The sequence below is a fragment of the Cornus florida genome, unplaced genomic scaffold (genome assembly GCF_030987335.1).
Source record: "Cornus florida cultivar Cherokee Brave unplaced genomic scaffold, ASM3098733v1 CherokeeBrave_3.0.0_Hap2_Chr09, whole genome shotgun sequence".
Classification (NCBI taxonomy): Eukaryota; Viridiplantae; Streptophyta; class Magnoliopsida; order Cornales; family Cornaceae; genus Cornus; species Cornus florida.
The window spans coordinates 42,224,757-42,237,776 of NW_026775579.1; the positions used below are offsets into that span (position 1 = coordinate 42,224,757).

General features: G+C 36.7%; 1 protein-coding gene across 2 annotated transcripts; it reads right to left on the bottom strand.

Moving 5' to 3' along the window:
- Positions 1–133: 133 nt before the first annotated feature.
- On the bottom strand, positions 134–12,578 carry LOC132273747 (DIS3-like exonuclease 2). Of its 2 annotated transcripts, XM_059774794.1 has the most exons (8): positions 12,018–12,578; positions 10,216–10,619; positions 10,025–10,078; positions 9,843–9,911; positions 6,464–8,695; positions 1,830–1,901; positions 1,293–1,724; positions 134–576 (listed from the first exon to the last, which is right to left on the bottom strand). In XM_059774794.1, exons 1-7 carry the CDS (start codon positions 12,130–12,132, stop codon positions 1,305–1,307), a joined length of 3,366 nt encoding a protein of 1,121 aa, XP_059630777.1. In that variant the 5' UTR covers positions 12,133–12,578; the 3' UTR covers positions 134–576; positions 1,293–1,304. The 2 variants fall into 2 exon arrangements, with proteins under 2 accessions (XP_059630777.1, XP_059630776.1); XM_059774793.1 differs by lacking the exon at positions 134–576 and having other exon boundaries at positions 650–1,724; positions 12,018–12,577.
- Positions 12,579–13,020: the final 442 nt, after the last annotated feature.

A 13,020-nucleotide genomic window follows, 5' to 3' on the forward strand; every position in this document is an offset into this window, starting at 1 on the left:
GCTATCTTCCTCTTCCAGGAATCTTTCGGAACGGAACCTCCAGGGGGTCCGTTTCAGAAAGTGAAGGTCTTGAATTCAACTCCTGATTAGGCAAAGGAAATGAGGTGTACCTCAAGGACTTGACGCTCACACAAACACAAACATATTACGAATATATATAGGGACGTTTTAGTCCTAGACATCATCAATAACATATTTTACCTATAGGAGAATGGAAGGAATGATCCAGACATTCGTCGTAAGATAACAACCAACACCACCACTACCACAACCAATGTCTTTTCCTAACTATTTGACATCTGCTACATGAATCCTGTGAACAAAAGAAGCATTGTTTCTAAACTGACCATTTCAAACTTGCCACTTTCCCAATCTGTACCTGCATCAATTATCAACCAATCCGGACTTTCTTCCCACGCAGCAGTGACATCTAAAGGAGAATCGACGTTAACGTTCTCCATATGGTACCAGCCTCCCATCTGCACCCGGAGACCAGAAATTGACCAAGGCATCAGAACTGGCATCACCTTCCTCATCAACGTTTGACTTGGTGGCCGTTGCATTAAAATAATTCACCTAAACCAGAGAGGTCCAAATAACACAAGTATCAGGCAACAACCTAAAAATACTATACCAACTAAAATCCATGTCAAGAACAGATGATATCATTTTATTCAACTAAAAAAATGACTGCCAAAGGTCGCCCACTTCTGTCAGCCACAAGTACTGCTTTTAGAAGCATACAGAATTAAAGTCGACTATATAGTGAAAAGAAGAAAGAAAGAAAACAAAAAAAAAAATAGGCTTTGTTGAGTCGAGTTACAAAATTATAACTAGACCAGTAAACCCAAAATCAAAAAATATTTGGGTTGCAGTCCAACAAAGCTAATAACTTGAAACATAACACGAATTAGCTTCCGATGTCATCAACATTGAAGAACCAGATACAGGTACAGGCACGGTCAACTGAGTTATACTGGATGGGGATGGCCGAAAACAAAAACAAGAGCCGATTTTCCAACAAGCAGCTTTTGATAAAAACAGCCACTAAGTGTCGGCCACGGCAAATCCCCTTCCTTATCTACAACTCCAACAAAACGTAAATCCAGTATCAAACATACTTTGTAAAAGTATCACAAATCTTAACCATAGGCTTTTCCTTGTCCCAACTATTTTTAGCTATACAATACCCTCCTATCTACAACTGGGCTTGTCCTCCCAAATAGAACCCTGTTCCATCATCTTCACAAATCTGTCACTAGCTATTAACATGCCTTCATAACTCCAAATACCTGAATATGAGTTCAAGTACAGAGGTATGAGCTCATGAACAGCCTTGCCCCTATATCAAGGGGCCCATCATCCCCACCAACTGCAAAAAGCACGACGGGGATTGTTGAAAGTAGATGCACAGTAAGGGGGAAAACAGCAGGTTCAATTTCAATAACATCTAAGCTTCGTGCTGGATTCCCATATGATGCACCAGTATCCACTTCCACTTCTGATGCACCACCCTCCCTACTGTCTCCAGACAAATCCAATGCCAGCTTCAACTCCAAAGGATTTGTAACCAATGCAACCTCTTCAACTGTCCTCCATTTGCCTGGGCTACTTCTCCAATGAATGCGTTTATTTGTAGATAAACTGAGCACCAATGTGGATGTAGCATCAAGCCATTCAACCCTCAGGTCTTCAACTTCATCATAATAGATGCGCCGCTCAATCTAGAAGCATAAAAGCAGTATACACGTCAAGTAAAATTTAGGAGCAAATAGTGACCAAAAAGAAAGCAATAGTAACAATCAAAGAGGAGGTTAGAAGCTACTCACAGCTAGCTTGTGAATATATATGGTCATGAATCTTGGGCCTAAGCCCAATACTCTAGCTTCCGATAAAAAATTCTGCACAAGAGCAAATAAAGAACCAGTCAGGAAATGCAAAATAACCCAAAATAAATCATATATAGCAGGAAACTAATTTAAACATCAGAAAACATCTTGAATTGTCAATTCTACCATCATGCCTTTATCACAACATTTGAGCACTTCCATGACAGACTTAACCTCTAGATCAGTTCTATTCTTTCTGAAACTAGACCCCAGAAGATATATTTCCAAGACCCAACTTGTTAATAAATTAACCACACCGTCATTCAAACTAGGAGTCATGCCCCACTTGGAAAGAAAGATGGAAAATTGGTTTAAAATAAAAGGAAAGAGGGATGAAAAGGCATCCCTATGTTAAGCAAGCTACTCATCCCTCCTTTTATCTAGTTTCTATGGTTAAAGCAAAAAAAAAAAAGAATGAGGAAGGGAAGAGGTGTTGCTAGTCATTACCATTACACCAACAATACTAACGGGAGTGTAGTTTGCAGGGCAAAAACATAAAGAACAAGCCTTCCCTTTCCTTGCCCTCTCCACCTACACTTTGGATGGTAAAATATGGCAAGCTAGGGCGGGAGAGCTTTGCTCCTCTTCCCCTCTTCATTTTCTTCTTACAAGCCAGTAAAAACTCCATCCATCCATCCTCTTTTTCTTTTAATCTGTCCTTCCCACTCTTCCAACCTACCACACCCCAATAAGTTTTAGACAAATGAAGAGGCTTCATGGCATTGGTTATTCATAGACCAAGAGATAGGAATACGGTTGAAGTAAATTTTGGAGCTTCAACCAAGAGGGATGGACAAAAGGTTTGGGAACATTTTCGAGCCCAAATAGGGATTCTGGCCTTTGAACTAAGCGCAGGCCGTGCACTAACAGGACCGGAAGTATATAGGATGCAGATAAGATAATTCAGCTTTCAATAGTCTTACAAAAAATCTTACTTATCAAAAAAAATAGTCTTACAAAAAATCTTGCGAAGAAAGATCTCTCTCTCTCTACACGCTCACGCTTGAACACACAGAGCTACCACTTCTGCCCTACAAGAAAATTTCTACAATAATCTCAATCTTTTAACCTACTATAATTTTTTGTTAGCTTTTCTATTTCATGGCAAAATCTAAAATTTTCTTGTTTCAATTCACAAATGAAAAAAAAAAAGAAGTACCTCTCTTCAAGGCAAGTCTATCTTATAATCCTCTCCTTTCAATCTAGTTCTAAAAATATCTTGTCTTATTGCAATCTTCCAAGCCTCGTCACATGATTCTTGTTTGATTATGTTTGTTCTTCTAATTTCGCGCATCCACTTTGATCATATTTTTACCTTAGGAATAAAGACAACCGTTTTATGTTCACTGGGGTTCTGGCCTTTGAACTAAGCGCAGGCCGTGCACTAACAGGACCGGAAGTATATAGGATGCAGATAAGATAATTCAGCTTTCAATAGTCTTACAAAAAATCTTGCTAAGAAAGATCTCTCTCTCTCTCTAACACGCTCACGCTTGCGCGCACACACAGCTACCACTTCTGCCCTACAAGAAAATTTCTACAATAATCTCAATCTTTTAACCTACTATAATTTTTTGTTAGCTTTTCTATTTCATGGCAAAGTCTAAAATTTTCTTGTCTCAATTCACAAATGAAAAAAAAAGGTACCTCTCTTCAAGGCAAGTCTATCTTATAATCCTCTCCTTTCAATCTAGTTCTAAAAATATCTTGTCTTATTGCAATCTTCCAAGCCTATTCACATGATTCGTGTTTGATTATGTTTGTTCTTCTAATTTCGCGCATTCACTTTGATCATATTTTTACCTTAGGAATAAAGACAACCATTTTATGTTCACTATTATAGTTTTTTCCAAATATACTAATAAATGTTATAATAGTTTGATAAATCCAAATCTGAGATTTTATTTTACGTGATTTATGATACTAATGTAAGGTTTTTTTTTTTTTTTTTTTTTTGATGAGTAAATACAATAAGTAATACTAAGAAAACATTCAACATATCATATACAGATACAGATACATACACACATATATATATGGATAGAGAAAATCGCTCAATGTAAGGTGAGCTTGCAATAGGGAGCAGCACAGGCCCAAATAAGCCTAGCCAAATCAACAAGCTTAACCTGAACTTGTGTTGACAACCCAACTTTATCGCATTGCAAACATCCAGCCTAAACTATTCCTTATACTAACCAACTTCCAATTAAGCCTACTGATGATACCTTATCTACCAAAGACAAAGGTTAGCTTACCCAAGCATGCACCTCATCTGGTTTGCAGTTTGCAGTTTGGCAAAACAGTATAATTCTTAACCTCATTTTGCATTTCACTTGTAAATCTGTCAAACTACTTCATACAACTTCATCCACACTGATCTGACTTTTTAATCAGTTCCCGTCTCTAACTAAACTGACCCCCAATTAGTTGGACTACTACATGCAGCAAATGACATCCATCCACCACTTGAGTAAAAGTCTATGCTCCAACTCCAAGGTATTCTAGTTAATTTTACCGAGTCCATAACCATTCTATGTCCAATAATCCACCATAGTCTTCAATCTATCCACAGCCCTCACATGAACTATTTTCACATCTCAAAAATAGTAATGTTACCTTGCCCGATAGCACGGTTATGAAAGCTTCCACTTCATTTTTCTTCTATGCTATGGTGCCTCCAACTAATCTAGAAATCGATCTTGTTTTGTTTGCAGGGTCTTACGATACTGCTCAAACAGATCGAAGGTTACACTTGGAAGAGCACATATTAGCACCCAAATGCATCTCTCTCACTTTTCGATCTCACCTATCAAGTTCCTTAGTCATCCAACCTTCACCTTTAGTGACACTGCTAAAGTATCGTATCGACATATTCAAACTACAAATAGCCTCATCTCATTGCTCCTTTACAATTATGTTAATAACTTGACCCTGAAAGATCACATGAATCTATTGTTGCTGCTACACAGTACCTGAGACCATCAGCCTTCATAGGGAACAACTTACCAATCTACACTACTTTTCACACATATGGCTTCTTTAGAGATCATAGCAGAACCTTATATGGCATAGATGTCTTGAAATACATACATACATACATATATATATATATACAGAAAGAGAGAGAGAGTGCACGCTTGGACGAAGAAAAGGGAAGTTCGAGCAAGATTATCAAAGACATCAAAGAACATGAATTGATTAGGGAAACTCAGGTCCTGTTGGATAAAACTGAATATTTCAAGAGCTGAATTTTAAATGCTGGATTTTTAAATGGTAATTGCAAGTTGAGAATTTTTTTGATAGTTTTTTGGATTTAGGCGTTCAGCAGTCCATGATAAGTGATGCCATTGTCATATAAAAGTTTACCCCCTTTTAAGTGGTAAATTGCATTATCAAATGCACTTAATCTGTTTAGAATTAAGTGCTGAATTTGGTTATCAAACAGCACTTCAATCCATTTTTTCTTGGGCGCACCAATAAATGAATAGAAAAGCTCTTGTTTCCATTAGTAAATCAGGAGGCTAACTTCCTATACTAGGTAGAGTGAGTTCTGTGAAGCATGTTTTACCTACACGATTGAGTTGCATCATATTTTTATTTTCTCTCAGACAGCTTCTTTCTTCAAGGACAACTTGTGAACCTCTTTGGAACCTTTATTTTAATATAGTGTTTCTCATCCTAAAAAAGAAAAAATGAATGACTTAATGTGAATAATTTTAGCTTCAATTTCCTCTTCCCCACCCTTCCACTAAAAATAAATAAAACAAAATAAAAAATTGTTTTTTTGTGCACATGAAAATTAACTAAAGAAAAACCTGGACAAATCCACAAGCAACAAAGGCGTATCCACAATTGAACTCTCAAAAAAGAGTTCATGGAATTTTCAAATATTTAGTGTTTCATTGTTAAGGGTAATGCTAGGGAAGGGGATAACCAAATAACAGGGGGCTGAGATAGTTATAATAGCTTGGTTGAGAAAGATACCAAAGCATGAGTAACGAAGACTCTGGCATTACTAATCAAAAATAAAAAATAAAAAATAAAAAAATAATAAAAATGAAGACTGGCATTAGATATAGCAAATCAACATTTATGTAACTGACCACAAGTAGTTGGGAAAACATTCTCTCAAGTTGAACAGAATGTCCATGATGAAGGATTCTATTGGGAAAATGCATATATTGTCTGTTTTGGGCCCTGCAAGCAGGGAGAGGGGGGGGTGTGTTTGGGTTGTTGGGGTGGCTAAAAAATGGCTTCATATCTCTTGCAGCAAGTGTGAGGAAGAATAATTCAAGAAGAAACTATTAAGCAATTGCCAATTACAGTATAAAATATTAAGTCACATAGCTAAATAGATGTCATGAAAAACATTAGAACTGGTGGATGGACATATAAAAAATTGAAAGTAGGAAGAGGAGAAACTAGTGCAGGAAAAGTCTGTAGTTAGGGTCTCGCAAAGATATTAGAATCTACCCTCAATTGCATTTTGTTGGAATTACAATGGCAAAATTGCAAAATACTATCATAAGAGTAATAAACTGCAAATTAGGCAGTAGGACTAAGGGAGAACATACCTTTTTTTTCTTCAGCAAAGCCCACATGTATAGCTTATCACTAGCATCCTTGGCATGCCTACCAGCCAGCTTCCTCTCATTGCAATAAGCAGCAACATCTGCAAGTATTTCTGTGCATGGAACTCTGTATTTTGATGCTGCAGCAGACAATGCTTCCTGGCCTTCATCCGACTCTGCAGCATCTTTATCGAAACAAATGCCAGTGAAGCATCTTCTTGTGTTTTCCTCTCCTTTGTTCAATTTTAGAAAGGTTCTTTTGTGCTTCAGATACAGCTCTTCAGCTTCTATTGCCGCAACCAGTGTCCGATGTACTAAGATATCAGGATACCTACGAAGTGTTGAAGTAAAATGAGTATAGAAAGGAACAGCAAGAGCATAATGACCACAATTGTTTTCACTGTCTTTTAGCTCTCCACTACAGAAGTATGTTGCCAATTGCATTGGTTTTGTGGCATATGACAGAAGAATGTTAAATAACACTGAGTCATTCTTGAGCTTTTCCCTAATCCGCTCTATTGAATGATGAAGCTGTCCAGAAGAAGAAGTGTCCAATTCTAAACCATGTTTGCCACAAAAAGTTTCCAACTCTCTAAGCTTCCGCAAGTTAGGCTCGGGATGTCTCCTCAATAATGCACTATCAGGATAAGCTCTATATATTACTTCCGCAGCGGTCCTATTAGCCAAAAGCATAAACTCCTCAACCATATATTCCGAGTCCTTGCGTCCAGAAAGCATACTATCATACGGAATTCCTTCTTCATCAAATAAGAAAAACACTTTAGAGCTTTCCAGTGACAGGGCGCCATCCTTAAACCTGTTCTCTTTCAATTTTTGGGAAATTTCTTGAAGGCTCTTAACAGATCTAAATAAATCAGACCATTCAAAATTGCCATACAATTGGGGGCATGTATTTCCTAAGCTATTAAAGCTCCCCACATCAACTAACCCATCGATAATGTCCTGAGCATTATCATATGAGAACTTGCAACATGATCGTATAACAGTACGGCCAATCCAACGATCTAGAATCTCCCCAGAACTATTGATATCCCAAAATATTGAAAACGCAAGCCTGTCTACTCCAGGATTAAGTGAAGCTATATTCTCCGAAAGCAGTGACGGCAACATAGGCAATTTACGCTGCAGCATGTAGATACTCGTAGATCGAACTTGAGCTTCTATGTCTAAAGCAGTGTCTGGTAGAACAAAATATGATGCATCAGCAATGTGGACACCAACTCTGAAAATTCCATTGGACAACCTTTCAACTGATAATGCATCATCAAGATCCCTGGCAGAAGGGGGGTCAATAGTAAATATGCACAAATTCCTAAGATCTCTTCTACTCTGAAATTCCCCCTGTGGTACCTCCCAGGGAAGATGTGGAAGGCATGAAAGTGATTTGGAAGAAAATTCAGAAGAAATGATTGCATTTTCAAATAAAATTGCAGCAATCTGTGGTCCTATTTCTCCACCTCTTCCAAAAATATGCAAAATGTGAGCTTGCGGGAAACAGTTATCTTCCCCCCAATCATCAATTTGTGCAGCTACGAGTTCCATTTCAACAGTTGCATCACAATCATCCAATTTTTTCTTGATGCTGTCAGGCAGGTCTCTCACAAAGACCATCATTTTGGGGAACTTTGGGTTAGTTGGTGTCAACATGATGTAGTCATGGTTGGGAGAAACCAATGAATTCTTCTTCTTCTTACCATCTTTTCTGTAACCTTCCCTACTAGAAACACACTGCTTAGCATTAAGAAAACCAACAACAGCATCCCGACGAGTGGACCTTTCGACAATGGCCACAACTCTGCCTGTTGGTCTCTTTGACGGGAAAGAACTTACCAATGCACAAAACTTTCCCACTAGACTTGCAATTTCATTCCGTTCACTGGAACCACCTGTCCGTGACATATCTGGTGCAGAAGGGTAATGTCCATTAACATAATTACAACCTACTGGTCCTATTAGTTCTGGATTAACACTCTCACCAGAAAAACTACCATTCTCAAAATAAAATCCCTTCTCTGGAAGCAAGCAAGTATTACTCTTAATATCTACATGTAATACACCTTTCCCTTTGTCGCCATTACCAACTGATTCAGTGACTTCAGGGACCAAATTATTATCATCCATCAAGGCAGAATTGTTAGAAGGCCCATTTGATCCTTTCATCTTTGTCCAGGACGACAAAGGATCAACTTTAATCGCAACAATATCTCCATCCACCTATGAAAAAGAAGTTTGTTAATCATAACTGGACCTCTATATATACCTGTTAACAAGTATACACGCATATGTATTTAAATAAGTATGCTTGAAGCACACCTAATTAAAAGCAAGAAGCACAAAACAGTGCAGTTCAGGTGAAGAGACCACCAACTGCTTCTGTTTCTTTGCCTTTTATACCTCAATTCATAAAAAAGGTAAGGCAAAACAGATGTCCCTAAACTGTAAAATTCCAACTAACTTGCTAATGTAGACCCAACCTAAAATATGCAGTAATATATATGTTCTATTATGGTACATAGCACCAGGCTGGAAATCACATACGTGACAACTATGGATCAACATAGCAGTCATGTTGAAATTCACACATGCAACGACTGTTACAAAGGTTTAGGGGTGGAATGACACATTATGCTGCTGTGGTGATCCATTAAGAGGCCCCAATGGGCTGCAACGGATAAGACTTTTTAAGTTCCATTTCAGTCATTTTCTCAATTAAGAAGCTAATGAGACACTATTAAAAACAGAGATCTGGTTTCCAAATCAACAAAAATACAAGATCTAATTTTAGGTCTTAATATCACTATTAGTATTCCATTCCAATGATAAGTTTCAAAATCGTTTCGTATATTTACGAAAATTTAATCATCTCTAGCATTAATCTCTTGTCTGAAGTTAATATTAAAACAATTTGTAGGTAAATATATTTCATAGTTCCGTTATTTAGATCTCTATGGATCTGCAAACATATCACTACATTTTGTAAGAGTTCTGAACAAAAGAAATTCAGAGTTAGGGTATCTACATTTGTTAAGAAAAGCCTAACTCCCTCCAAGTCCAAGTTTTGATACATACCAAGATGGCGTACAATCAACTTCCGGCTATGAACAGAACAAAATATTCACAACATCAATGATCTACTTCATAAAGTGTATGTGGAAATTGAAAATAAATATATTAGATGTCTGTATTGTAATACTTCTTTTTTATAATATCAACACATTCAGGGAAAAACAAACATATATTAAATGCAGTTAAGCTGAGTTGTGTAGTTTTTTGTTTATAAAATGCATAACGTACAGAAAATTGAAGGCAAGGTAGCATTTCAATACAGAGAAGTAAAGCAGGAAAAGATAACCCGACTTACAGCTCTATTTTGAGCAGCAATCCCACTAATGAGAACATCAACAGGCACTCCATCAATTTTGCAGTAGGCCTAACAACACATGGGAATGCACAGGTATTTTTTAGCTCAAAAAATAACAATCTTAAAACATAAAAAGAAGAATCCTAGAAAAGGAAGAATATGGGAAAAGAATCTCAACGGACCTCAAGTCTGTTGTGTGCATTCACATGAAACAACGCTTTAAAAACATCGCCTTTCTGCAAAGGTAAAAGCAAACATGCTTACAGCCTTTTTCCTTACCCATAATATCATTATTATATGATCTTAGAACAAGTATTTCACTGCATCACAAAACACATTATCAAACTAACTTGAAACACATTATAGAACGGACCTCTAATGCTTCATTAACAGCTTCCACTGACCAGTGGGAATCAAAACATTTTCTCTGAACATGACAGATCTGCTGAGACAAAAGAAAATCCTTGTTTACATATGACACCATTGACTCTCCACAATTGATGGGCACAGGACATGATTTTGAAAACGTCCTTTCACCAACATCAGATGGAAACATTTGCTGATTTTGCATATTTCCTCCCTCCTGTGAAGTTGCTTGCTCATTTATATGCATCGTTGGCAAAGAATGGAAAGCAACATTAGATACTTCTGGAGGTTGACGCTCACTCAAGATTACATGATTTGATGGGTTACCATTTCCCAAGACATGATTTGATGGGCTACCACTTCCCAAGAATTCTGATCCTTTCCCTCGTATTTCATTCACCGAACTACAAGCTGTTCCAAGAAAAATTTTTAGAACATGAGATCTTACATTGATAATCTTAGTGCTGACACTAGCACAAAGGAGGGAGGGAGCAAGGGGCATAAACTCAGATAACCATAAATCACAACAGTCATAAGATAAGCACTTCAAATATAATAAAAGAAGGTAAGGAAAAAAGAGGGAAATATGTATAATCCATATTCCTTGATAAAATAAGCACTTCTAATATAATAAAAAAAGGTTAAGGAAAAAAATAAGGAAATATGTATAATACATACTCCTTATTTTCACTTTTTCAATCACACTAATGCTGAGAAGAATAATGCAATTTATTTAAAAGGAGGTAGGGCCGGCAAAAATTGATTTCTTCAGTTATTCTGGCAGTTCATCTTTTCTACAGCTTGGGATTGATAATTACTCACCATGTTATTTTGGTTTCCTCAAAATCTCAACTCAAAGAGAATAAGAAATATAAGTCAATTACACAGGTGTTCTTACTTTCCAACATCCAAATGAGAACATAAATCTATTTTCTTCTTTCTTTTTTTGCCCACATAGTTTCACAGTATCAATCAAAGCATTATTCACCCACCCTCAATTGCCCTCCACACACACACACACACACACACATATATACTGTACATACATACATACATTTTTTTTTTTTTTTTTGATAAGTAAATATATATTAACAAAGGAGCTCAAAGGGGAGCAAACCCTTAACAAAGCAAACAAAAGAAGCAAAATGCGCCATTACAACGACTACAGCATGTTATAGTAAATAACGTGATACATCATATATATATATTCACTTTCTGTTTGGAAGCAAAGATTTGCAAATAGCTACACAGTTATTCAGGCTTCATAGGACCATAAGGACCTCAATTCAACTAAATATACATATATATATATATATATATATATATATATATATATAAAGCTATATCTAAGATGAGCTTTTTATTTTACATTTGGACAATCTATGTAACGCATAATTCAACTTAATTTCTACTTCCTTTCAGTTTGTCAGCTACCAAACAGAGCAACAATTGTGATGGTTTCCACCAACACACACAAAAAGTCTTTTGATGGTCTAAATTAAATCTCCATATGTGTAATATTGTTCACGGAATAACCCAATTTACACACACGAACAACAAAATAAACCCAAAAACAACCCAATTTACACACAAGAATAATAAAATACACCAACAGTGAACGCAGCAAAAGGTGGAGACTTTATGTGGAAATCGTAATCCCCAAACCACTATCTCAAGACTCTTTTTTTTACATCCAAACCCAATTAACTCGTCACCCAAAAAATTCAAAGAAACAAGTTCACACAAATCAAAAAACAAATATATACTCAGAACACCAAATATATACATATATAGTATGTGTAAAAATACCTGGAACAGAGGAATTCTGCTTGGGTCGTCGATTTGGTCGACGCTTCTTTTTCTTATCCTTTTCAACATCATCGATCTTACCATTAGGAGACTGATCAACAACACCCCCTCTCATAATTCACCAAAATTATCAAAACGATGAACTCAAAATCAAACAAAAGCAACAAATTAATTAAACAAGATAGAGAAAATTAAAATACGAAAACCCTAGGGGGAAAAAAAAGAAAAAAAAAAAAAGAAACCCTAATGCTAAGCTAAGCTAATATTTAAGAGTCGGACATCTTCCGATCAGTTAAAAAAATATTCACGGAAGAAACCGATGAAGGGAGGGAGAAGAAAAGAATCGGATGGAACAGGGGCGGATGTAGATAGGGTTTTATGTATATAAAATTTTAGAGAGAGAAAGTTTTAGAGAGAGAGAGAGGGGGTGTGGTTGGGGGTAATGGTGGGAGTGAAAGGGACGTTATTATTGGTCGGCGAGGACAATGGCGCCGACTATTGATTCCTTTGTCTTCCCCCTTTACTTTTTGCCCTCTCTGTTCTCTTTTATATATATATAATATACACAAACACAATCACGCATATTTGGTGTGGGTAATAGTATAAAAGTAGTGTGATCTGTGTGACTTTGAGGAACTTAATTAAATCACCCTAAAAAACGTCGCCTATATCACAGGTCAATGGATCTTGTGACACGTGTTGTTACATTGGGTGGAGCAGAGCCCACTCGATCTGATTACATCGTTACAGTGGGAGAAGTTACCACATGACTTATGGACCTTGAGAGTGCGCCGGGGAATTGTGTGTTTGGCTCGTCTGAATTGTATTTGCACTGCAAGTTATTTTCTGTACTTACTATTCGAATAAATTCGGTGCATGCTATGCCTAATGCTTTCTTTTTGAAAAGTTTTTAAATTTAAGCAGGGATCTATCGATAAATGATTTATGTTTTGTATTAGTATAGACCAATTCTGAATCAACATTTTTGGTAATGTTGATTCAG

Coding starts and splice junctions, on each gene's coding strand:
- LOC132273747 (XM_059774794.1), bottom strand. CDS start 12,132: ATGAGAGGGGGTGTTGTTGATCAGTCTCCTAATGGTAAGATCGATGAT. Junction 8,696..9,842: donor TTGCTGCTCAAAATAGAGCT/GTAAGTCGGGTT, acceptor TCTTTTTCATAG/GTGGATGGAGATATTGTTGC. Junction 1,725..1,829: donor TATATATTCACAAGCTAGCT/GTGAGTAGCTTC, acceptor TTATGCTTCTAG/ATTGAGCGGCGCATCTATTA.